The following is a 27,998-nucleotide window of genomic DNA, read 5'->3' as shown; positions in this document are numbered from 1 at the left end:
CATCCTAGTCAAACCTCACTCTTACCTGAGACCACTACAGTCATGTCCTTTCCAGTTTCCATACTTCTCTAATTTAGCCTATGCCTCACATTGCAGGTTTCCCCTCCACCAAGTGCATAGGTCTGATCATATTACCTCACCAATCAAAACTTCTGATGATTCCTTACAGAATATCATTTCCAATTCATTAGTCTAGTTTTCAAGGCCTAATCTACTTTTCCACTCTCATATCACTGTTTACACTATATCCTCTTTTCTTTTACTCCATTAAAATCTTAGCCTATTCTTCAAAGTCTTTCTTAAATTTTACCTCCTCTACATAGCTTAAGACCTTCCCCTTCTTTTTTCCTCCCAATAGTATTTTATTTTTCCAAATACATGTAAAAATAGTTTTCAACATTTTTGTAAGACTTTGTGTTCCAATTTTTCTCCCTCCCTCCCTTACTTTCCTCCTCCCCAAGATAGCAAGCAATCTGATATCACTTAAAATTTTCCATTATTTGTCATGTGCAAGAAAAATCTGACCAAAAGGGGAAAAACCACAAGAAACAAATGAACAAAAAGGTGAATGCTTTGATGCTCTTTCAGTCTCCATAGTTCTCTCTCTGGATGCACATGGCATTTCTATCCCAACCCTATTGGAAGTGAGATCCCCTCCCCTGCATCTTTCAACTTTCAATGATCTCTCAGCATTTCCCCCCACAGCGCTGTATTTCTCCTTTGCATTTGCCATCCTCTAATTTGTACTTCAATTATTCATCATTCCTACTCACTTTTTATTCCTTGTCTTCATCTCAACCACCTAGCATAGCATATTGCATTATACAAAGTAGGCGCTTGAAAAATGCTGAATATATGACATGGAAACCTTTTTGTTCTGAAATTACAGAAAGCCACGTTGGCTAAGAGTAGTATTAAAGCAAAAGATTGAAGTCAAAACCTATCATTTCCCTACAAATAGCACTTCTCTTACTCTGGACTACCTGAGCCTCTGTCACCTGATGGAAGGAGTTCAAAGGCACTGTGTTCCACAAGAGACATAGACAAAGTACCAAAACAAAATTATTTTCAAGTTTTATTTCAGACTGGTTATTATTTCTTTCAAAGTCACAAGCAATAAAATCTTTCACAATTACAGTTTCATGCACTTGGCTGTCTTGGCATTTTAGAGATCCTTGTATAAGAAAACTATTTACAATTAAAAAAAAAAATTCAAAATGAATAGTTTTTAGAGCTGTTGGAGCACAATGCTGCTCCATAGGGATCACTAATTCAGTTGCTCCTGGAAATGGAATGACTGTCCCTTGCAAAAATCTGAAGAATGGGACAAAGTTGATATCTACACATGGAAATGTTTAAACAAGAAAGTAGCTTGAAAAAGACAACTCCCTCAGTATTAGAAATTTGGCTGGATAAGCAGCCTGAAATCTAATGACATGTGGCACAGCACCAATTTCTCAGGAAGCTCATTGGATTTTGAAGAGTCAGGAGTTTTCAGAGCATGGTACACTGGTGAAGAGTACTCATTCATAAACAAGGGACAACAGTAGAGGACAAGGGCTTGCCTGTCCCTACCCTCCACTGCTAATCTAACTTGAGAAAGGAGATGCTGAGCTCTGCATGGTCCCTTTCAAGGTGAGGACATTTGAAACTTAAAAAAAAAAAAAAAAAAAAAAAAAATCAAAGCATATGACACACCCAGTTTCATTCCACAGAAAAGTTATGACGAGCAAGAACAGGGAAATCTGATTATTTATGGCTCCCATGGGGGACTCCGTCTCCCATCCACTTCTGTTTCAACATGGTATAAGACATCAGCTAGTGTGTGCTCCACCACGGCACCCCAGCCCATGTCACTCATCTACAAGTTGGAAGACAAACAGGAATAAGATCATTAAAACAGGGCATGAGACAGCCATAAAACAATGCTGACACTTTAAACCAATACTCACAGGGCGGTAAGTGAGATCTCTTGGAGGAAACTTAAAGCAGGGTCCAAAGTTGATAGAAACCTAAAAGAAATTTCATATACATGATACATACACATCGATGACTCTTTCTCATTAAATCTAGCCTTAATGTTTGGGGGTTGTCCAATTACAGAACTTTAGGATGTTAACAACTGAAAGAACAGGATCTAATCCTCTGGAAAACACAGTTCATTCAGCAAAGTTGCTCCAAATCACGAGTCAAATGAGTGAGCATCTCTTGACTTCCAGTTCAGGTTTTTCAATAAATCAGGAGATTATACATACACTGACTTCTAATTTAATTTTCTATTTAATTTTCCACATCTGCCACCAAAATAATAATGAAAGTTCAATTATTAGCCTAAGAACAAGAGTAGCATTCTCATTTAACAAATAATTGATAAATACTATAATAATTTCTATTCAATTAGAGATGTACAGTTTATGCTTAATACACAGTAACTCATCTTTTAAAAAAATTTTCATTTAAAACATAGAAAAAAACCCCACAAATTATCATATGCATAGCAGAACCTACAAGGAATCTAAATATGTAACAACATATTTCCATTTCAAGGAAGCATATTTAATAATAAAATATTATATTTAGAACCATCCATCTTTTCTTGTTCCCTTATAGTTTTTCTGCTGTTCTCTTTTTACTTTTTTCCCTCCTATCTCCCTCAAGCAGGCTACAGTTAAGTATGGATATATTTATTTATGGACATAAATGCACACACATACACATCCATACAGATATACCTGCACATATGTATTATCCCGTTTCCTATCTTTGCTAACTCTACTTCTACCAGTGAACCTGCCTTACTATTAACTTCTCCCATCCCCCTATTAGGATCCTGCCCTTATCCTCTCCTTCCATTCTTTTCCTTTTTTTTTTTTTATCCCTGTCCCATTAATCTCCATATCTTATACCACTCTATACTCCCCTGCATTATCCTATTCTTTCCTCCTGATTTTTAAAAATAGATTTTGGAGAGTGCTATATTGTGTATTGTTTCCTCTTTAACCCATCCCAATACGAATAGTTTTCAGAATTATTGGCCCTCTTTTCCCATCAAATTCTTCTGTGTTGGTTCTTGCTATTTCATTTCATTCATATGGCATTACTTTTTCCTATATAGTTTTGTTTTTTAGAATCACATCATACTCAGCTCTACCCCAATTTTTCTTTTGGACCACTCAATTACTAATGTTAATCTTGGACATATGGTTTATATTTCCACATATAAAACATAAACATTTGTCCTTATTAAGTCCCTTGAAATTGTTTTTGATGTTGGCTCTTACATGTTTTTTAAATAGTATTTTATTTTTCCAAATATATGCATAGATAGTTTTCAACTTAATCTTCGTAAATTTGTGTTCCAAATTTTTCTCCCTCTCTCCTCCTCTACCTCCTCCCACAGACAGCAAGCAATCCAATATAGATTAAACAGTTGCAATTAATATAAACATTTCTATATTCGTCATGCTATGAAAGAAAAATTAGATCATAAGGGGAAAAAATGAGAAAGAAAAAAAAGTAACAGTAAAAAAGTGCACAAATACTATGCTTTGATCCACATTCAGTCTCCATAGTTCTCTCTCTGGATGTAGATGGTACTTTCCATCATAAGTCTTTTGGAATTGTCATGAATCACTTCATTGTTGAAAAGAGCAAAATCCATCAATTGATCATTACATAATCTTGTCATTGCTGTGTATAATGTTTTCTTGGTTCTATTAATTTCACTTAGTATCAGTTCACATAAGTCTTTCCAGGCTTTTCTGAAATCAGCCTGTGCATTACTTCTTACAGAACAGTAATATTCCATTATATTCATATACCATAACTTATTCTTGGCTCTTGTATTTTTATTTTTGTGTTCAGGTTTTTTTGTAATAAAATCCTGAAAATCTAACAGTTCACTGAATGTCCATTTTTTTCCCCATTCAGTATCATTTTTAATTTTGCTGAATATAACATTTTTTGGCTGTAACCATAGTTCTTTTGATTGATGATTTATATTATTCCAGGACCTATGGTCTTTTATTGTAGCCACTGATAAGTCTTGCTTGATTCTACTTGTAGCTCTAGCATATTTGAATTGTTGTTGCTGGTTCTTTTTGATCTGAGGGTTGGTTTCAAAATTTTGCAATCATGTTTTTCTTATACGAATTCTTTCAGGTGATGATTAATGGATTTTTTCCTACTTCTATTTTCTCCTCTCGTTCTATCACTTCAGGATAATTTTCTTTGATTAGTCTTGTATTATATATTTGGTCACAGCTTTCAGGTAGTCCAATTATTCTTATTTTCTCTTCTTGATGTTGGAGATCCAGATCTCTAGATCTATTGTTTTTCTTATGAGATGTCTCACATTCTCTTCTATTTTTTCATTACACTTTATTATTTCTTGTTCTTTTAAAAAGCCACTGATTGACTCTTGCCCAATTTTAATTTTCAAAGAGCTATTTTCTTCCTTAAGATTCTGGATCTTCACTGATGGTAACTGAAGTGAGTAGAACCAAAGCAACATTATACATAGCAACATGTTTAACTCTGATGGATATGGCTCTTTTCAACAATGAGGTGATTCAGGACAATTCCAATAAACCTGTGATGGAGAGAGCCATCTACATCTAGAAAAAGGACTGCAGGATATGAATGTGGATCACACCATAGTATTTTCACCCTTTTTTGTTTTAGTTTTGCTTACTTTTTTCTTCTCATTTTCCCCTTTTTGATGACTTTCCTTGTGCAGATGATAAATGTGGAAATATATATAGAAGAATTATATATGTTTAACATTATGTTTAACTGCTTGCTGTGAGGGGGTGTAGGGAAAAGGGAGAGAGAAAAATTTGTAACACAAGGTTTTACAAGGGTAAATGTTGAAAACTATCTTTGCATGTGTTTTGAAAATAAAAAGCTGCTATTGTTTAAAAAAAATCAAAACAAAACAAAAAAGAAAATGGATCCTCTTTCCTAGTTGGTTTTTTTTCATCTTATTTTTCTTTGATTATTTGTAATTTTTTAAAGGTTTTTCTTTAATCTCTCTCATTTGATTTTTTAAATCTTTTTTGAGTTTTATGAATTCTTTTTGGGCAGGTAACCACATAAATTTACTTGTTGGGATAGGAAAGGCCTTTTTTTTTTAAACTTTAATATCCTCCTTTGAAGATGAACCTCAGTTTCCCCTATTCCCTTAGTAACTACCCACAGTTAAGTTCTTTCTCCTTTGCCTGATCTTTTTTTCCCCCAAAGTAAGAGCTTGTTAGTGGGGGGTGGCAGTGGAGGTGAGGATTTGGGGGAGGAATGGGCCTCTGGCTTCAGGCTTTCCTTCACTTCTCCCCTCTATTAGAAACCCAAACAAAAACCCTACCTTCCTGTTAGTACCCATAGCCAGCAGCTGCCCTGCCCCACTGCTTCTGCACCTAGCATTAGTGTGTTGGTTCCTTCTGGCCCACGATGGCATCTCAACAGCACAACTGAGTGTGGTGTTCCTTATCAGTTGAGGTGCCCTCAATCTTCTTGGACTCAGATTCCAGCTTCTTCACCCTCTGAGGGAGGTAAAGGTTCCTCCAAAGTTACCTGCCCTGGGGTTCCCCGCCTGCTATTTTGGTGGAGCTTATTTGGACGTGTTTATACTTTACACTGACCAAATCTTTGTCCTAGGTTCTTTCTTTGGATTTTCTCTGGGTATCCAAGGAGGACCCCTGTTCTATCCCAGTTCTTATTTGTTTTTCATCAGTCTATATGCCCTGAGGGGCAATTTTGTTTGTGAGGAAATTCTGGAGAGCTTACAATTGTCTGACCTACTCTGTCATTTTCCCAGAATCATCTGCATCTGACTTTATATCTGAGCATGATAATGATATAAAGAAGGTAGGAGTATTCATTTTACAGTTGCTCACTTAAGAGGTGAGGAAACTGGAGCTTGAAAGAATAAGTGATTTGCCCAGCTGCTAAGCTTATACCTAAGCTTTATAGTAAACATGGTAGACACTTAATATTTTAAATTAAATTTATTGAATTCTGACTCCTCGTCTAAGGTTTAGTTCTAGGTATTATTCATCACTCTATTAGATTCAAAACATTTGATGCTATAGTAGCCCTTGGTGAAGCCAATAGCTTTTATAACAATTAAATTTAGGACAGAAGTATTAAGAAAATTCAATCAATTCAATTCAATTATTCAATCCTATTATTCAATCCAATTCAATAAACAGTTATTAAGTACTACAGTACAGAGAGTGGAGTGGGGAAGATTCAAAGACTGATATTATAGATTGTGCTCTCAAGGAACTTCTAATTTAAGAAGGAAAGATATGTACATTAATAAATGATATAAGGCAAAATATGATGGAATCACAAGATCACAAATTTAGAGCTAAAAGGAACCTCAAAGGTCATTTAGTTTTACAGATGAGTAAAGACTATACTGTTATGGAGTAGAACAGAGAATTTGGCTCTAGGATTTAAATCCAGTGCACTTTCCATTGCACCTTTACAAGAGAAGCATGCAGACAGTGCTGTGAGAATTCTAAGCAGGCTAAGACCACTTACAAGTGGAGGTAGATGGAAAAGAAAGAGTTTTATGAAGGCTTCATAGACAAGATGGCCTAAGCAAAGGGATTTGTCTTCATTCTGCAAGAATGGAGAGTGGGTGCATATTGGACATGGAGAGGACATGAACAAACATGTGGAGTTGGGAGAATACAGGTAAACACACATGAAAGTTTGGTTAGAATGTGGAAAAAGTTTGGGGCGGGGGAACAGATTAGAAGATCAGGATGAAAAGGTCATCCTTTTCCTTCTATGTCCATGAAGAGAGGAATTAGCAATAACAGGTCCACAAACTTCTGTCCCTCATAGCTAATGTTTCCTGTAAAGTTTCCAGAACTCAGCTCTGGTTCTGAAGAATTTAATGATACTGACTTTTTTACTAAAAATAAATGCTCATTCTACCATTCTAGACCTATTCTGATTCCTATTGCAGAACCTAACAACTATTCTCTTCCCCCACCATCTCTAGGATTTGTTTCAGAAGATGATCCCAGACCTACCGTGCAGCTTTTATACAGTGAGATGGCAGGAAAGTAGACTCCTTCAAAAATTTCTTTGTAGGCCACTCCTTGGCTGATACCATTTTTGAAGAATATTATCTGCAAGATTAAAATCCAACGGCTTTAACTTGGAATGATGCCCAGGAACTTTTGAAGTGTGCATCTTAGCTATAGTCCCTGACAGAGAACAGAGAGGAGAGGGGCCCCTAGCTGCAGAAGTACTTAAAGCCACTCTTTTGGTGATAGCAGAGTGGCTGCTCTCCCCCTTCCCTGCCTCTGTCGAAAATAGCTGAGCACATTACACTGTGCCACAAAAAGGGTGAAAAGGAATTGTTTCCATGAAACCTGCAAAGATTTGTATAAGCTGGTGCAGAATGAAGTGAGCAGAACAAGGAGACAGCATAACCACCACACTGCACAAACAAATGACTTGGAAAGACTTAAGAATTTCAATCAAATCAATGACCAACCATGAGGAAGAGGATGCTATTGCCTACCTCTTTAAAGAGATATCATGGAATCTCTGGGGTGGAGTGGGATGAGCTTTTTTTTTTTTTTTTTTTTTTTTTTTGATACAACCAATGTAAGAATTTGCATTGCCTGTCTATATTTGCTACAAGGGTTTTGCCTCCTGAATTAGGGGTGAGAGGTAAGTAAAGAAAAGAAAATTTGATTTCTGCTCATTGAAAAAAAAAAATAAAATTCAATTAAAAAAAAATAATGGCTTTAGGAAAACTCTTACAAGTATTTACTATCTCTGAAAAACATACTGGGTTGAAGGCTTTATAAGAATGGACAATAAAGTACAAGGAATACATTCTGGTTTATATAAATAGCAATTTTATACACACACACACATACATACAAACAATGGTAATTATGTTTTATGTCTAAATGTCACTTTCTAAGTTTTGAAGCATTTTCACACTTATTATTGTCATTTACTCATATTCTTCTTTTTTTCACTGAGGCAACTGGGATTCAGTGACTTGCCCAGTTCACATAGGTAGGAAATGTTAAGTGTCTGAGACCAGATTTGAACTCAGGTCCTCCTGACTTCAGGGCTGGTGCTCTACCCATTGTGCCACCTTCCTGTCCCTACTCATTCTTTTTATCAGAAAAAACATATATATGTTAAACATATTTGCAAGTGTTCTGCAATCCTCTACCAAAAGCCAAAAGTTTTCATAAACAAAATAAATTCTCATTCCTTTTGGCTCAGGGATTCTTCAGTGTATTGTGCTTAATTGTGCTTTGAATTCTACTTTCTGTTGTGCTTTACAATGTGTTTGTAAGCTTTTTGAGGCTTTTTAAAATTATCTTTTTCTTTTTGTCCTAATCTACACCTCTTGTATGAATGTGAGATCTCTGCAAGCAGGACTGCTTCATTCTATTCTCAATGTCCCCCACAGTGCCTGTCACATAGTCAGTACTTAAATCCTCGACTGATCCTGGAAGTCCTTTCTACTAGGTTTCTTCTGTCTTAGTCCTTTAAAGCTTCCTTGTTGTTCTCTACGTTCTCTTATCTTCTGTTCAGCATTTTCATCCTCAGAAAAGGTTTTTCTGAAGCAGGTTTTTGAATGAAGCACCTTCATTCAAAAGTGTAGATTACCTTTGTTCTTTTCGTTTCTTGCTGAACAGCTGCTCATCCCTATTTACTTCATTTTCATTTATTGGTTTTTTTCTAAGATGCTCTGGAAACTATCTTATTATTCACCCACAGTTTTTTCTAAAGTACTACACTTTCTCCTCATCCTTTTCTTTCCTGAAAACCCCAGATGACTTGTGCCAGATACCACCAGTTCAGCCATTTCATTCCCAATGCTGTCTAACCTTCAAGACACTGGCTCAGCTACACATGCCTCATTTTTAGTCTCACAATTTTGAGTAATGTTATTTTTACAATGGCCTTGTGAGCTACATGGGAGCAAGTACTTTTATCCTCATCAGACAGATGAGAAAAGGGACAGGACCAGTCCTGTCCAAGCGACCTATTCAAAGTCAATCTCCTGAAATCTGAGAGCTTTCCACTGTAACATGTCACATTAACTCTTCATGATGAATATCATGCACATTTTTTAGTGGGATTTCTATGCTCTCTTCTTTAGACTTTTTTTTTCCCTGGATTGATCCCAAAGCAACTTTTGGGCAAACTTTGCCCCACAAGCTTTAACTACAACTTCAATAAAAAATGTAAAAACTATTCTTAACTTGTGGGCCAAAAGTCACCTTTGAACCAAGGGCCATAGTTTGCCAACTCTTTCTTTAGATCTTTTAAATACAAAGTTTAACTCACTTGACTATGGGGAGTCTGCTTGAGGCTTTTCTCAGCTTTATCCACAAAATCCTTTTCTTCAAAATATAAGTAACTCTTGAACTTTATCAAAGCCTTGAAAAGCAAGAGAGAGAGAGAGAGAAAGTAAGAATCATGAAGCATTATCTTTAGTATTATTTCATGATACGAAATAACAAAATAACATATAATTGATGTCCAGTCTTAACCCTTTGGGATTGAGATTCAAACCCCTCAGGCACTGAAACACTCACCATGGGTTGATTTCACAACTGTCTTCCTCACTTCCCAAGAAGTAATTCAGTGTATATTCTGTATGAAAAATTGTCATAAAGACATTTGCTGACCCTTTATAAGTTCAGTCTGGACTTGCTTATTAATTTTGAATTGATTCTTGAATTTTATGTAGCTATACTTCATAAAAACCAAAAATAAAATTGAAATTTATGTTTTATATATATGTTTTCTTATGGGAGAACTTATAAAATGCATCTGTGGATATAGCAGAAGTTCTTAAACTTTTCTATATCCTGGGTCTTTCTGGCAGTCAGTCTAGTGAAGCCTCCAGATAGACTCCATCTCAGAATTACATTTTTTAATGCTAAAATAAAATATATGGGGGCTAAAAAGGAAGCCAACTCTATTGGTTTAGATTTAAGAATTCTAATCAATCATGATTTGAGAAAATGAAGTACATCTATATCTATTATATATGACAAGACAACTGGAATTAAGAGACTTGCCCAGGGTCACACATTTAATAAGTATCAAGTGTCTGAGTTCTCCTAACTCCAGGGCCATGCTTTATCTTCTGTGCCACCCAGCTGCCCCCAAAATATTTCTTAAAAAAGTAACTCTAGGGACTTTCAGGTCTGGTACCTCTGAATAATGACAAAAAGAATGTCGTCTAAATGTTTCTTTTTTCTATTCCTGAAGATTTGTCTGAAACAAGCAGTTAAGGGCACAATATTTAATTTAATTCTCTAAGTCACAGCAGTCACAATACAGCTAGAAAACATGCTGGTAAATCACACTAACTTTTGATTTTCTATACCATGTTCTACTGCTTCCTATTTTCCACCTCAAATCACAGTGTTTCATGAGACTTGATGAAAAGACGAGAGGCCCAGACTTACTTGACAAACATTAAGTGGTTAAGTTTCTATCATACCATCCCTAGGCCCTCTCATATACTACCTCTTCAGAATCCCCTTTCTTTTTTAAAGTATAGTCTATTCTTTTTTTATGTACTATTACTAGTAGGAATTTGTGTTTAGTCTACAGTGAATTCTCAGGATTCTAGAATATAACTAGATTATAGCTTTAGATTCTAATCCAGTTTACCCATTTTGCTTACCTATTTTTCTTTTCTTTATTTATTTTATTATAGCTTTTTATTTACAAGATATATGCATGGGTAATTTTTCAGCATTGACCCTTGTAAAACCTTGTTTCAAATTTCCCCTCCTTCCCCCCACCCCCTCCCTAGATGGCAGGTAGACCAAAACATGGCTTAACTGTTTTTCTTTGTTGGAAGGGAGTAGGGATTTATTAGGATATAAAAATGAAAAGGCACAACACCACTTTAAAAAAACTAAATGAAAAACAACAAAGGGCCTGCTTGAATGGTATCCCCATCATGACAATGAAACACAAGCTGGGAAGGGGAACACTGACCTTATCTTTATAGGTGTCAGGCAAAGACTTGGCAGTTTCTGTCTCCTCAGGAAGATTGATATAAAAACCCAATATGTCACCTTGACCATAGCCAGAGGAGTAGCGCTTGCCAATGGATTGATGAAACTTGGTCCCCTTTTTGCTCCGCCATGAATAACTGAATTTGTCATAGCCCAGAGGAGCTTGGAGGTTACCTGTCCCAACAAAATATATGGAAGTCAGAGGGTCAGGTGTACTCTGGTTTCCTACAGTAATGATTCTTTTTACATTTCTGTCTGATTGCTTTACTTTCTTAATATGGCCCCAACTCAATGTTTCTGAGACTATAATTACATTACATGTGCTCAAGATTCAAAGCATTGACAATAGTATCAAAGGAAGTGTATAAAATGCTCATCAGAATTCTGGCCAGCAGCCATACTCAGCGTCCCCTTTACTGCCGCCTGCTGGGACAGAGCTTACCAAGAGGCTGGGACCAGCCCAGCCTGGCAGCCGTGTCTGGAGGCATCTCATCCACCGAGATCTCAAAGTACCAGGCCCCTTTCCGAACTCCATGGGAGGCTCGAACCATTGAGTAGCCCTTCTCTCCGATCACAGTGAGTCGGTCATCTGAGATCTTTAGCTGAGGAGCTGTAGTGATGGAGATCAAAAGATTGCTTAAAAAGCTAACTGTTCTTGGGCTAATGAGGATAATGACTCATTTACACAGTTTCCAGATTAAATATTTTCCTTGCAACAATCCCCTAAGGTGAGAAATGTTATTTCCCTTTTCTACAGTAGGAAATTGAAGAAGTAAAGAAACTTGGATGGGTGGACCACAAAGCTAGAAAGCAACAGAGTTGATGTTCAGTTGTAAATCCTCTCACTCCAATCACTTTCTTAGAGAAAGAGCACAGAGAGGCACACAAACCAACCAAATAGACAAAGACCCAGGATTTCAATGGAATCCATTCAGATATAAGAAAGTCTGGCAATACACAAAAATTACTCTCCAAATGCAGGAAGCACCGATTTAAAAATAACAACAATCAAATACTAGCTGTATCTTTTCCTCTCCTCATTTACAATAATGATAGTAAGTAAATGTCCCAACATCACTTGTCCCATCTCACCAAACAAACTCTAGTCATTCATTTGGCTTTCATCTAACATCTGATTATGGTAGAAAGGCTAGTGCTCCCCAACAGATAACCTAGTTCCAAAAGACTGCCATCGTTGACAGTTTTACTTTCTTGGATTTAAATCAAACAATAACCTGGGCAATTCCTTGCATGTCTTGATGAGTTTCAAACTTAAGGATTTAACCATAAGCCTCCTCTGAAGCTTATCATCCAACTAGTGAAGGGATTCTCCGGCAAAAAGATCATCTACTAAACTAACTGAAGAAGGGTTCAATCTGTATTAGGAGAGGAAATACCTGTATCACTGAAATTAGAGATACTTAAAAGTATTGAATGAAGTAGAAGTCTCCACTCAAGTCCTCCTCTGCTGACTCACCATGATGTGGAGATGATATGGAATTCTCAAAAAGTTATGCAACATAGCATAATCTCTGGTCAGTCTTACCAAGTTAGGAAGGCTGACAGATAATGTATATCTCATCTGAATGCAAATCCAGCTAACTCTGGTGAGGTATATTAGAGGCCTGACCTCTCACGAAGACTGTCTAGCACAGTCAAGGAGCAAATGTGACCTTCAGTAGTTGAAGAAATTCACCAAGACATGACATTATAGATCTTGTAAATGCCAACGGAACAGTGTCTGAAAAAAGTTAACTTCCTAAGGGACAAAGTTAATGATATCCATTCTAAATGACACCTGACTGTTTTCTGGCACAATAAGCATATAGCGTACCTCGGTCGTGAAGCGCTAACAAAACTCGTTCATAGAGACAGGCTCGGTAGAGGTCTCCTGGAATAGGCTTCCCTGCCCAACAATCTAGTTCCAACTTCTCAGGATCTGGAGCATGGGGGTCTGGTTCTGCAAGAATGTACCGATAGCCATCTTTGTTGAATGGGTGTTCCAATGGATAGCCATGAGGGGGAAGGCGCTGAGCAGAAAATAACGGGTCACTGGAGAAAGGAAAAATATAAGAAGTTAGCTCAGATATCAATAATATATAAAGGTTTTTTTACATGGTCAGATTTCCTTTAAAAATACATTCCTAATTCCCACATATTTTTTATTCTTTGAATGCATCATTTTTTTTCTTACAAGCAAACAAGAATGGCACGTATTTAGGACAATGATTTCTCAAACAACCTCTCACCTCGAAAAACTAGTTATTCTCTAGATGCTAAATTGAAATTTAAGGCATGCGATTGGTGTTTATGAGAGTTCCTGAGAACCGATAAAGGATTTTTTTTTAAAAAGAGGATTATTCATATATTTCTACCATGTTTAACATATATTGGGCTACTTGCCATCTAGGGGAAGGGGATAGGTGAAGGGGGAGAAAAACTGGAACACAAGGTTTTGTAAGGGCTAATGTTGCAGAATTATCTATGCATGTTTTGGAAAATAAAAACCTTTAATAAAAAAAGAAAAAGAAAAAGAGGGTTATAATAGATACCCCATACTAACATCTGACTCTGATGCTTCACTGTGGTTCTTGAAGACCATACTGATAAAAAACAACCTTTGGCAGATTCTATCAAATGTAAAGATTCTTTGTAAGGGGGCAGCTAGGTGGCGCAGTGGATAGAGCACCACCCTTGAATTCAGAAGGATCCGAGTTCAAATCTGGTCTCAGACACTTAACACTTCCTGGCTGTGTAACCCTGGGCAAGTCATTTAACCCCAGCCTCAAAAAAAAAAAAAAAAAAAAGATTCTTTGTAAGGTCTAGCAATGGACTGTATTTTCAGGCCTAGATTTGCTAAGTTTGTAAAAGATTAGCCAAAGGAAAGAAAATCAAATAATAAATTTTTGAGGCCACACCAGGACATTTAGTTGCCTAAATTGTAGAAGGATGGCAATCTGCACAAACAGAAGGGTCATCCTCATAAAATTTGGATCACAGAACCTTTTAATATTGAAACTGTGCTTGAAAGGCAATGGGAGAATAAGGAGAAAAGGTGAGATATCTGTATTACTGAGTAACTTTTCTGCTACCAATTACGACCACTGTTGTCAATCTGGGTAAGGAGTGAAAAGGTTGGTATCAATTTTCAGATCTGAATCAAAGATATGGAAGAAGTGAGGGGACATATGAAAAACCCTGTCCACGAACATCACATCAAATCCTAGTTTCACTCCTTCTTCTCTATTCCCCATTCTGCCCTTTGTCAAGATCCTCTAGTTCTTATTTCTTGTGATTCTCACCCCAACACTACGAAAAGGCTCAAGATCAAACAGCTGGAGATGGATTGAGAAGGGAGCATTGAGCAGGGAGGTTCTGCTTTGCAATAATGTCAGCATAGATAGGATAGCTGGTTTCTGAGTCCCCTTTACTGCTTAATAAACTCTTGTTTAATGTGTAATATATGTTGGATTGCTTGCCACCTAAGGGAAGGGATGGGGGGGAAGGAGGAAAAATTTTGGAACACAAGGTTTTGTAAGAGTTAATGTTGAAAAATGATCCGTGCACATGTTTTGAAAATAAAAAGCTTTAATAATAAGAAAGAAATGAAAGAAAGAAAGAAACTCTTGTTTAGGAGATTAAATGACGAGGAAATTCTCTTTTTCCAATTCAACCTTTGGAGAACATGCCTCTTTAGCTATTAAGGTTACTGCCAGAACCAACTGGTATACTGGTGTTTCTCTTTACCTTCGAGCCTTCTTGGTTGTTCCTGTGGTCCCTCCATCCTGCTGTTTGCGCTTTGCTCCTCTTCCTTTTCCACTGCTTCCTGCTGCAATTCCCCCTTAGAAAAAGAGGAAAGCTCATTATCAATTGGTTGTGATGGAAGGGAGACAAGAGTTGAGGACAGAAGGGACTAAAAAGCTGAAGGGCATCTGTGCGTTACCAAAGGCAGCCTTTTTAAAAGGACAACAAACTTGATTTCACCCTGATTCTGAATGACTCCACTAGCTAATAAATTCTATGAGCATAGGGATCCTATCTCCACTAAACTCTGACTCCCCACAAGGTGAAGCACAACACTGGGTAGTTCTGTTTTCAGTAGATGCTTAATAGATGTATGCTGAATTGAGTCTTTTAAGTATTTTTCTCTCAGGCCAAAATGATTCAAATCATAATACACAATACTCTAAGTACATAAAAAACAATATTTTCTTTATCAAGAAAACAAAACTAATAGTTTACTTCCTGAGGGTATAGATAAATGCAATTTCATTCACAAGTTTCCAAAAATCCATAGCTAAAAAGAACAAAAACAAATAGATTTTTTTTCCCCTTTCAAAATCAGAACAAACATTTACATAAAGAGAATATCCTCATAGTAAGCAGATTTCTACTTGCTTTAATAGCACAAAGTACACACCCCATAAGCATAATAAAAACACAAGGTCTGCTAAAGCAGTTAAGCATTTAACTTCAAATATCAACCAAATGAAATACACCAAACAAGGAAAAACAAAAACAAAAGCACTAAAAAAGGTGTTTCTCTCCAGTGCTGCCTAGTCAATTTCCATAGTGACCACTTAAAATATGAATTTTACACAATTCAAACAGGTAGTTTTAAAATTTAGCAAGATTTTTTGGAGTCTATTTCATAGTAATGTACTGAGTTTCCAAAATATTAGATTCAAGATTGACTAGACCTGGGCTGTGATATTAAATGAAAGTATCAGTGTGAGTGGATGTGTATATGTATATATATATATATACACACACACATACATGTTTTATAAACAAAAGAACACATCTACACACCAGACTAGTATGTTGGATATTTCTGAAATAAGGAAATCAGTATTGTTCTGCCCATTTCTCTCAAATGAAATTAGTTTAAATATTTTTATGTAACTGTAGGCAAACACCTTTATGTAAACAACAACTGCATAGAGTACGGTATCTAGAAGTGTAGCAAGCTTGTAAAATATCAGCATACCCCTGTGGCAGTAAAAAAGGAACAAAGTCAAGGAACAAGATCATATTCTGCCCAAGCAGGTCAAGGAGTATTAGAGAACTAAGTTCTTAAATTATAACAAGGAGATCAACTGGTTCCTCACTAAATTTTCTGATTATTAAAATGGAACCCAAATGTTTCTAGTTTAATTTGGGTTATCCTAACACATTTGGCATTTTGGGGGGTATAATGTACATTTTAATTCTTAGTGATTTTTTGGGTTATTTTGAATAGAATAAAAGGCATTAAGAAAACTGGCCATGCCAGGCAGAATATGACAGTGTAAAAGCTTCTAATTACTAACATCAAAACTGAAATTACAGTTTCATATTAAATTCTATGGTCACCATTTTAAGAATGCTTTAGATTTTTAAAAATTGGTTTTAGCTTCTAGGACAACTGAGCAAAAAAGCACTTTTCAAACCACACAATACTTAAGGTTGAGAGGCTGAGAGGTAAATATTCACCTCCAAAAGAGGCTCCACCTGTAAGAACAGAAGTGGCACCATGTATTTGTCAAATATTAACAAGTCTAAAGGAGAAAAAAAAATCAGTGTTTGAAAGGAAACAAACAACATCCTTACTAATATCTGTCATAAGAAATTCTTTAAAGTAGTTGGAAAAGCTTAGAAATTCAAGAAGACATGAGTATTCTAAGAGATTCAATTTTTACAATGAAAACCTGCCCACTGCTAACCACCCACTTCACCTGAGGTCATCTGACCATAAATTAATTTCAGGGAGAGATTGATTACCAAAAGGAAAAGCTGTCAACAAATAAACAAAGGCTGAATTTGAATAAAATTTTTGAATAACTTAAAATTTAGAGTAAGAAAAAGAAGAAAAAGGGACCTTCAGAACAGGAAGGCAAATTCACTTGTTATAATGCCACAGAGCAATGAAGCTCTGTAAATGAAGTGCTAGAGTCATTTTCAAGGATCTCCTTTCCCTGGCATGGGGAATTCTTTGCCCTAGGTAGATCCCAAACCAGAGTAGAATGTTTTCCTAATTTATTATGCAAAAATCAAAAATTGTCACTAGCAGTCAACCTAAGTGGCATCATTATTATGGGATCAATTTAAGTCTTCAAAACAAACCAAAACAAAAAAACTAAATTTGACTCCAAATGAGAAAGACTAGTCTGTGGTTTACAGTATGATGAACAGTCCTACTACATTACCCAACTGCCTAACTACAAAATATAAAGTGATTATTAAAAAGTAACTTTGAAGAACTATTGATTTTTCCAAACCCAAGCATTCCTATTTAATATCTTGAAAATATTGTAACAATAAATAACTAAACACTTGCCATTTAAATTTCCACTAGTAGATACTGTGCTGCTTTGCTTCTGGTTGTCATAAGCTGGGCCAATATTACCAAGATCCTAGAAAAAAACATGTAATTTAAAAAAAAAAAAATCTCTTAAAACAGCTTCATCAAATCAAGTCCAAGGAGACAGAGAAGGAATTAAAATAACACAGAGAAACTGCAAACTCCTAAAAAGTCTGAGATTTGTAAAACACCAAAGTAAAGTTATTTTCCCTTAATCCTCAAGATATATCATATTTCTCAAAAACAAAAGAATGCTTTCTACATATGCAAACAGAATACCATCTCTGGAAGCATTCTTAGAGACTGGTTACAAACAAAAAACTTAAAGCAGAACCCTAATTAGAGCTTAGACCTGCCATATCCTAGCCTTCTCTTTCCACATGATACAATATAAACCTGTGCACCTGATCCAAAAGCCCAAATTTGGGGTAATCTTCTTCCGGGTCTTTACTTCCAGGATCTGGATGTTCCTTCACCAAAAATACATCCCTTTCTCTACTCTGAAAAGAAGGAGAATTTTAGCATTAAAGAGAATTTTAGCATTAAAGGCAGGCAACTTCTGAATACATTACCAACCACAAAAATATCCCATCAGTGTCCAATTCTTAATCAAACACCCAACAGATTAGTTATTAAGCCCACTATGTGCCAGATGTCAGGGTTAAGAAAAAAATCAAATAGGCTGAGCTCTGGGGGGAACTTGGATCCTAACAGGGAAGATGATAATGCACTTGCCCAGGTACATATGACACATGTGGATGGTAAATGATGAAGAAAGTCCTGGGCATAGGGTGGCATTAACTTAGTGTTGAGGGAAACCCAGGACTATAAGAAGAACTGAGGGAGGCAGACAGTTCAGACATGGGGACACAAAGGTATGGCAACAAGTGACAGATTGCTGTGTGGTTAATAAGAAGTGGGGTGTTAGGGACTTGATGAATCCTACTAAATGCGAGGATGAAACTGTCTGATTTTCAATGTAGCAACTGTGAAAAGGACTGGAGTGAGGAGAGACTGATGGCAGGGAGACTGAAGAGAAATAGCCCAGACAAGAGGTGATAGGGCACAGCTTAATGGGGAATAATGCTGAAAATAATCTATTTATCTGAAGAAAAAGTAGCCAGAGTTCTATATATTCTGGGTATGGTTTGATATGGGTCTATGAATGTTTGTACAAAACTGTGGAATACAAATAGTTTTAACATTTTACCAAAGACTTCCAAGAAATTAACTTATAGAATTCTTCATCTGAACAAAATCTATTTTAAAAACTGATTAAATTCATCCTTGGAGCCTATTCTTGCGCATCCTCAATAACTAGCTATCAAGTAATTCTCCTTTATGCTAGTATAGAGAAAAAGACTAGGAAGAATAAACTGTTCTAAAGCAAACTAGCTCTTAAAATATCTGATTTCCTCAATTTTCTTTTACTTACCATTGTTTTAACAATGTTATTGGGCCAAGTCATTTTCCCAGGTCTCTGTCTGGTGGTCATACACTCCCAATACTTGTCAATGAATGGTATAATATCCTATTTTTAAAAAACAAAGATGAATTAATATCTGTATTACTGCTTTAAACATCACAGGTCACTGAAGAAAAAGAAAAATAATACATTAAAATTTTTTTTTAAATCTTTTAAATGAAAAGAAGAAGCCAAGCATTACTGCTCATTATTTTAATTATTATATCCCAAGCCCATACTATATTAATGACAATGTACTGGGGAACAGAGGGGACCCAAGAAGTATTAGATCACCTTTGCCTATAAGGAGCTGACAGTTTATTTTCAGAAAGCCACAGGGAGAATAATCAAATTCATTCTATTAAATGACTTTAACCCTAAATGCTGCTAAATTTTTCTTGCAGCAAGCCTATAATAGGAACTATAAATCCTCCAAATATTTTAAAAATAGTTTGTGAAGCTATTTGGAGTTATATTTCTATTATATTTAGGGCTATACTTCAGTTTCCATTTGTCTATACTTCAAGGTCTGGCCTCTTAACTGTAGCTTCCGAATTGTAATGCCTTATTAAAGTTAAATCAGAAGGGAAAAATTAACTCACAGTCTCAAAGTCTAGGACTCCATCCAAATGACACAAGAGAAACTAGAACACTTGTTCTAAAAGTTCACATTTTTTACAAAGATTAAAAAGAAAATACCCTCTCTTTTGCAAAGAATTTTTCTTTGTTTATAAGCACAGTAATTTGATAAAAAAAAATGATAAAACAGAAAGGAAAGAAGCAAATTTAGTAAATAGATAATATAACTAAGTATGACATATAAATGACATGCAAAATTGACTTGTCATCCATCATTTCTAGCTAGTATTTTATACCAGTCAACAAAGTCATCTGCTATACTCTGGCTTGGCCACATAAGTCTACCTGGGTTAGAAAGTATTTCAGTCACTATTGTCAATAACATAAAATAGACTGCAAAGATAAACATGCAAAATAAGTAAGGATTCTACTCCTCAGGTAATTTTATCCCCTACTACCTTTTTGTATGCATTTTACTGTTTTACAATAAATCTCTTAATCATTTTGGCTCTGTGGCAATTACAGAGGCATAATCTGTGTCAAAAGTGACTTGGTGTCTATGGATGCTAATGAAATTGACTTGCAGAATTATCAAATCAAGGACATATTTATTATGGCTATGTAAAATTAAAGACCAAGAGGAAGCAAGGGAACATATCAGTAAAATAAAAGGCGTAAGTAGATAATAAAGAAAAATGCTGTCATAGAACTGAAGTTTTAGTCTCCTTGAATGGCAACTTCCTGAGATATTTCCAAAACCTATCACAACGGATGTCATTGAAGGGTGTAAAGCTGGTCTCAAATATTGCATCAGTGTCAGAACCAATTCAAAGATGATATTCACTGATGTGCTTGGAGGATGATACCCTACAAGAGCAGGTTCTAAGCCTTTCAAGAGTTTATTTTCTTTTTTTGAGTTAGTTTTGCTGAGTCAAAAATTGTTTGCACCGTGAAAAGACTGTGTATTCATGGATGCAAATAAAGAAAATGCTGTTTAAAGCTGGCAGATGAATATTTTTCAAGTTAACAGAAAGGAAAACTCAAGAATTTTTTAAAATAGATTAATCCCAATTCTTTTTTTTCTAAACCAATTGGGATTAAGTGACTTGCCCAGGGTCACACAGGTAGGAAGTGTTAAGTGTCTGAGGCCAGATTTGACCTCAGGTCCTCCTGACTTCAAGGTTAGTGCTTTATCCACTGTGCCATCTAGTTGCCCCTTAATCCCAATTGTTTCTAGACACTAATTTTGTCTTAGTGTACTTTTAAAGCAGAAAAATCACTTCTTAAGCAGAGCTTTTTGATCTTTTTAATTTCCAGTTAACTACTCAACACACATAGAGGTAAGGGAAACAATGATAAACATGATAGATGCAATGTACAGGGAGAAGATCAACAGGCTGTGAAGACCTCCTGCTATTCAGACTAGAACCATTAAAATGAGGTGTCCACAACTGTCTCCTGAAACTTTGCCTATCTAATTATTCTAACAATAAGGACTTATTAAGCACCAGTCAAATGACCCTCTGTAGCAAACTCAAAAAGCCCATTTCTGGCCCTGCATGGATTTCTCTGAATTTCTACCTTTTCCTCAGATTTCCATTTTTAAAAAAAAATTCCTACGAAATGCATCATGCAATTTAGCACTTAATGATACATATACAAAATTATATCATTTCTGATTATGCAAAAACCTTGGCTCCCCATCCATATTACAAACTGCTTGAGGGAAAGGATCATATCTTATAATGTCTCATCTGTCACAGGGTATGGGCTAAGTATGCCAAGCACATAATACATCCTCAAAAAAAAATGATGAACTCAGCATTTGACCACAGAAAAAGAACTGCATGTTTTTCAAGCTGTTATTGTTGTTGCTACCAGTAATGATGATGACAATGATAAGATTAACAGATTTTGAGCTGGAAGTTACCTTAAAAGGTATCAGGTCCAATATTCTCATTTAACAGCCTCAGAAATCAAGAGAAAAAGGTTAGGTTATTTGCTCAGGGTCACACAACTGTCCATCTAGAGGGAAAATTTGAACTAAGATCTTTCTGACTCATAATCTGACTCTCTAACCACTATGCCATATTGCTTCTATACAAATCATGTAACATATAATAATACAGAAAAAAATATATATACAGAACAAGTAAAAAACATTGTACTTGAATCCAAAGCCAATCTTTATTCGGAAATTCATCAATTATTCTAAAAGCTTATATCCAGAAAGTTCTGACTTTTTGGAGCTACTGTATTACTAACACTAGAAGGAATATAATGACTCTACCTTGTCTTTGGAGAACATGGTTTTAGGATGTTCATCCTGTGTTCGGGACTGCCATGTCAGGTTGGCCAAAGCACTAAGGCACATTTCTTTTAAGTCTTTGAAAGGAAAAAAGGAAAAAGATTTAATCTGTGATAACAGATATGTCCCCAAGCCAAATAGATATTTGACTCAAAATCCTCACGTAATTGTGCCATAATCAGAGATGTCCACCATTAACAAAGGTAACCATCAATTCAACTGAAATAGTGAAGGGACAATAGTGGCTGGTGGACAGGCTGCAGAGAGCAAGCAGTAAGGTAGTAGACGGTCACTTGGTTTAATAAGGTCTTCCCCTTCCTTCTCAACCTTCCACTGTAGCAGACCAAAAAATTTCCCATTTCTACACTTTCATAGGATTTGTACATACTTGCTTGCTTTCGGAGGAAATAGGTGTTCCCACTGTGATGACACACATTGCAATGAAAACTGTAATTTGTCATAAAAGGTAGGCAGGATCTGTAAGGAACCAAATTTAAACATTTTACTTTGCATATATACATACGCAGTTTTTTTCCTTACTAAAAACCCTGTACAATTTTAGTTTTGATATAGTCCTTAAACTCCCCCAAAATAAATAAATAAATGAAGACTCAAATTTACTGACCCTAACAATAAAAAGCACCCATAAAAGGATTTTTCCCCCGAGTCTTGCTCTAATAACTGTATCTTACAAATGGAGTCAAATCTGTTTTTGCTCTGTTCCAAGTGATTTATTGTAAACATAACTACAAATATCTATCATTGAAATACCCAGCATTAGCAGATAATGTACTAGTTCAGTGTAAGATACAAAGTACAAGAGAAAAGCTTATGTTTTCAAGGAGCTTATGATCTCATTGAGAAGATATTAACATGTGAAAGTTAAGCAATAAAGGATGATTAGTAAATCAATTCTATAGTCAGTATTGGAGAGTCCAAAGGACTAAGCAATCACTTTAGGAGGAGGTGCTTAGGGAAGACTAAGCAAGATTTAAGAAGCCACTGAGAAAGGGCAGGGCATTTCAGATATGGGAGCATATGTCACAGAGGGATAGAAAAGGTAAAGCATATGAGAATAGAAAAGTAATAAATAAAATAACAGTAGTAATAGCTAGCATCTGAAAGCTTGCAAACTGCTTTACAGATATTCTTTCACTTAATCCTTACAATAATCCTGGGCAGTAGATACTATTACCCTCATTTTACAATTGGGAAAATTGATGCATAAAAAGATTCAATGACTTGTCTAGGGTTACACCACTTGTGAGTATGTTAAGTTAGGTTTTAATTCAAAGCTTTCTGACCCCAGTATAGCACTCTATCCACTGTTCTTCCTGGCACCTAGTTTGGGTTGAGGCTGGGAAAGACTCAAATATCAAAATAAATTTGTACTTTATCCTCTAGGCAATTAATAACCATTGAGCACTGGAAGGGATCAAAACAAAGTCTTCAGAAAATTAGTTTCATTGATTTATATGAGATGATGCTAAGTGAAGTGAATAGAATCAACATGGCACGGCAACAAGATTATGTAATGATCAACTCTGATGGATGTGGCTCTTTTCCTTTTTTTTAAACGCTATCTGCTGCTCCATCTCACTGGCTCTTTTCAACAAAGGGGTAATTCAAGGAAATTCCAATAGAATTGTGATGGATAGAGTCATTCACATCCAGAGAGAGAATTATAAAGACTGAATGTGGATAAAAGCACAGTATTGTTACCTTTGTTGCCTACTTGTTTGGGAGTACTACTGGTTTTACTAGTTTACTTTAATATTAGGAAGTATTAAGTGCCTGAGGCCAGATTTGAACTCAGATCCTCCTGATTTCAGAGCTGGTGCTCTATCTACCATGCCATCTAGTTGCCCCAAACTATTATTATTATTTAAAAGATTTAAAAATTGTGGCATCCAGAAAAAAATAAAATGGGAAAAAAAGTTTTATTATAATATGTGGGATGGATTAGAAGAGAAAATCTGGAGGTATGGATATGGAAGCCTGCAGTGATTATACAATAAATAAAAACCAGTGAATTAAGGCCCAAACTAGAATATTATAGAATAAGGATTATTAGTAAGGGACATAAGAGATCATCTAATCCAGATCTCCATCTGATGAATAACATTTTGATAATATCCTCAATAAGTACTCAGTCAGGGTCCTCTTGAATATTTCCAATGATGGAAAATTCATTACCTTAAGGGGAAGTTTATTGGCAGAAAATTCTAAATGTTCTTATACTGAGCTAAAATTTGCCACCCTACAAATTCTATCACTGGTTCAAATCCCTCTGGGGGTATGCCAAATAAATCTAATCTTTCTTTCACAAAATAGTCTTTCAAATATTTAAATGCTACTATGAAATTCTTTTAGACTTCTTCAGATTAAATATACTCAATTTTATCCCCAATCATCCAATTCATGATTTTAAGGCTCATCACAACTTAATCATCTCCTCTAAATACACTCCAAGTGATCAATAATCCTTTCAAAATATCACAACCAAAAACATAATACTTCAAATGTGGGTCAGTCAGTAAGGTCAGACTTTTTATTCGATAAATGTAGTCTTAGAGCACATTGGCTTTTTTGGAAACCATACTATATTACTGAATACTGTAGTCAAAAGTAGTCCCTGGTTCTTTTTCAGTTGAAATGGTGTATAATCAATTCTCTACACTGTATTTATGACAGGAAGGATGGGAAAAAAAAAAGGTAGAAAATAGCAGAACTTAGTGACTAAGTGGTAAAAGTATGTAACAGGTAATTTGAACCAACAAATTGAAATCCATGAGTTGTAGATATAGGTTAGATAGAAAGTAAAAAGAGACCTACAAAGAGACCAGAATGTGACTGAGTGTGAAGGATGAACTTCTGGAATGAATATTCACATGTATTGTAATGGAAGAAAGAATTGCTAGCTAGAGATAGATGAGACTTAAAAGTATAGTGTACTCAGACGAAGAAATTGAAACTATTTCTAGCCATATGAAAAGATGCTCCAAGTCATTATTAATCAGAGAAATGCAAATTAAGACAATTCTGAGATACCACTACACCTGTCTGATTGGCTAGAATGACAGGGAAAGATAATGCAGAATGTTGGAGGGGATGTGGGAAAGTTGGGACACTGACACATTGTTGGTGGAATTGTGAATACATCCAGCCATTCTGGAGAATGATTTGGAACTATGCTCAAAAAGTTATCAAACTGTGCATACCCTTTGATCCAGCAGTGTTTCTACTGGGCTTATATCCCAAAGAGATCTTAAAGAAGGGAAAGGGACCTGCATGTGCAAGAATGTTTGTGGCAGCTCTATATGTAGTAGCCAGAAATTGGAAACTGAGTGGATGCCCATCATTTGGAGAATGGCTGAATAAATTGTGGTATATGAATATTATGGAATATTATTGTTCTGTAAGAAATGACCAACAGGCTGATTTCAGAAAGGCCTGGAGAGACTTACATGAACTGATGCTGAGTGAAATGAACAGGACCAGGAGATCATCATATACTTCAACAACAATATTATATGAGGATGTATTCTGATGGATATGGCCATCTTCAACAATGAGATGAACCAAATCAGTTCCAATAGAGCAGTAATGAATTGAACCAGCTACACCCAGCGAAAGAACTCTGGGAGATGACTATGAACCACTACACAGAATTCCCAATCCCCCTATTTTTGTCCGCCTGCATTTTGGATTTCCTTCATAGGCTAATTATATACTATTTCAAAATCCGAGTCTTCTTGTACAGCAAAACAACTGTTTGGACATGTATACTTATATTGTATTTAACTTATACTTTCACATATTTAACATGTATTGGTCTACCTGCCATCTGGGGGAGGGGTGAGGGGAAGGAAGGGAAAAGTTGGAACAAAAGGTTTTGCAATTATCAATGCTGAAAAATTACCCGTGCATATATGTTGTAAATAAAAAACTATAATAATAAAAAAGAAAGTATAGTGTAAGACTATAGTCCTATTTAAAGATTATTGAGTATCTTCCAAATAAATGTACCCATATCATAGGCATCAAATTATTAATACACAAAACTTTTACTACAAAAATGCCTTACTTGAAAGCTTAAAAAATTTAAATCCATCTCTCTACAACTTACTACTGCATTTTTGTTCTTTTATCTGAGACGCTGAGCTCACATACCAGTTCACAGTGAGGTTTAGAAACTGTAATACACTCTATTCTGGGTTGAAAAAACTTCCCTCTTGCAGGAAGTCTTGAGTGCACAGTATCTTATAATAAATGCTCACTAAATACTTCCTAATTCAACATCTTTATCCCATCAATTGAAGGAAAGGGGACAAATAAAATATATCAGAGTCTACATGTTAGTATTTATATTTACAATAATTCTAAAAATTGCTATCTATTGCATCCATTTTAAACATTGAGATCTTTATAAAAGTTGAAGGAAATACACACGTGGTATCAATGCCAAAAGTGTCTGCTGTGAACCACTTGGTACATATCCCACACTGCAGCTCCACCTCTCCCAGCTGTCGACCATTCTCTTCATCCACAGAACCAGTCTGAGTATCCATGACTTCTGAACTGTCCCCAGCTCCTTCCTAGTTTTATGAAATTTTAGAAGAAAATAAGATCAAATTTACAGAGAGTTGTAGCCAGACAGACACTGTCTACACAAAAATCCAAATCAAAAGAAATACTTACTAGTGTATCTTTTCCATTTGAGGATTCTGTCTCCAAACCAGCAGATACATCAACCAAGGTAGAATCCCTAAGAGAATGCATTTATGCAAATAAGATGTATTCAGGAGAAACACTACCTAATGAAGAAAAATTTAAATTTCTAATCTCTTGTTTAGCCAAGGATACTTCCTGGACTACATATATGGGTAGTAAAAAATCAGGTCACAAAAGCCCATGGGAGAAGAGATGTAGGGATGTAGATAAAGGTAAAGACATCAAGAAAAGGAAATGTTGAAAAAAAAAAAAGGAAATAAAAAAAGGAAAGGAAGCATTGGATGGACACGTTTGCCCTTGTGCATGTTGCCTATGTTTATAATGATGGTGGCTTGCTGTTCTCAATTTAAGTTGCAAAATGAAACTGGAGCTACTTTCTTATAGAGAGATATAGAAACTTACAGATACGACTTTTGCAAAGCATGCCTGGGAATAGTGGACAGCCCATAAATGCATTCTTAATTAAACTGAACTGGATATGCCGGGCCTCAGCCTAAGCTTCAGTCTTGGCTACCCTATGCTAAGTATAGGCCAGGCCATGTGTGGAGAGTAGCCTTTTGGGGGGAAGTGGGGCTCTGCTCTCAGGGGGGTCAGGAGATTGTGACAATGAAGGACCCAGGGCTTTAGGGCAGTGGGGGATTGGGCTCTCGAGGACCGCTTTTATTGGACTGTGTGGGGGTGTCCGAAAGGGCTTCATAGAACAGAACTTTAAGGAGGGGAAGGGGGGTCACCGCCCTTGCACCTGGCCCAGGGTCAAGAAAAGGTCTCCAGGCTCCTCAGGGGTCCGAGGTCTGCGAGGGGCGGGGCCAAGGGCAAGCAAGAGGGGGACAATCCTGTGGTCAGAAACAACTTGGGGAGAGATCCCAGGCAGGCAGTAAGTTCAAGTGTTGAAAGGAGCGGGATCAGGATAAGGAGGTGGGGATACAAGGAGGGGTGCTCAGTTCCCGGTCCTGAAGAGGCGGGGCTCAGGGCGGGAACAAGTGGAATCCCAGGCTTTCAAAGAGCTCCACTATAGGAAGGGAAGGGGCAGGGCCCAGGGAGGAAAGGGGAGGAGCCTGAGGCACAAGGTGGGTTTCAGATTGGGAGGGATCTCAGAGGTTAGACCTAGGGCAGATAGGGGCGGGACTTCGCGTTGAAAGGGGTGGAGACCAAGGCGGGAAGGGGCGGGACTAATGAAATAAGGGGCGGGACTAAGGATGCAAGGGGGCGGGACTTTAGGCGTGAATAGTAAAAAAAAAAAAAAAAAAAAAAAAGTAAATTGAAAGCTTGGGCCTGGGGAGTGGGGGCGGGGCGGGGCGGGGGGGAAGATGCCCGGGATCTCAGGTTGTCTCACCCGCTTTCGGCCTCCCCGGAATTCGGATCCGCGGTAGGGGTTGCCGACGTGCCCTCTCCGGCTGGGGCGGCAACAATCGCTGCTGCCGGTGGCGTCTCTCCCTCCTCAGTTCCCGCCGCTGAGGTCGGCGGCCCCGCGCCGGCCCCGGCCCCGGCTCCCGCCGCCGCCATCGCTGCCCGCTGTGGTCCTTCTCGCGAGATCAG

At 36.7% G+C, this 27,998-nt stretch overlaps 1 protein-coding gene across 2 annotated transcripts; it reads right to left on the bottom strand.

The window, feature by feature from the left end:
• Positions 1 to 1,062: 1,062 nt before the first annotated feature.
• ASH2L (ASH2 like, histone lysine methyltransferase complex subunit) lies at positions 1,063 to 27,998 on the bottom strand. Of its 2 annotated transcripts, XM_074287248.1 has the most exons (17): positions 27,796 to 27,998; positions 26,430 to 26,496; positions 26,181 to 26,326; positions 22,117 to 22,205; positions 21,711 to 21,805; positions 18,812 to 18,907; positions 17,781 to 17,876; positions 17,353 to 17,428; positions 16,509 to 16,526; positions 14,781 to 14,874; positions 12,868 to 13,085; positions 11,476 to 11,643; positions 11,014 to 11,207; positions 9,340 to 9,432; positions 7,044 to 7,142; positions 1,953 to 2,012; positions 1,063 to 1,861 (listed from the first exon to the last, which is right to left on the bottom strand). In XM_074287248.1, the coding sequence occupies exons 1-17, from the start codon at positions 27,963 to 27,965 to the stop codon at positions 1,754 to 1,756; spliced, it is 1,887 nt and encodes a 628-aa protein (XP_074143349.1). In that variant the 5' UTR covers positions 27,966 to 27,998; the 3' UTR covers positions 1,063 to 1,753. The 2 variants fall into 2 exon arrangements, with proteins under 2 accessions (XP_074143349.1, XP_074143351.1); XM_074287250.1 differs by lacking the exon at positions 16,509 to 16,526.

This window comes from Sminthopsis crassicaudata, chromosome 2 (genome assembly GCF_048593235.1).
Source record: "Sminthopsis crassicaudata isolate SCR6 chromosome 2, ASM4859323v1, whole genome shotgun sequence".
Taxonomy (NCBI): Eukaryota; Metazoa; Chordata; class Mammalia; order Dasyuromorphia; family Dasyuridae; genus Sminthopsis; species Sminthopsis crassicaudata.
The sequence above is the reverse complement of the archived record's forward strand: the minus strand, read 5'-3'. Positions and strand labels throughout refer to the sequence as shown.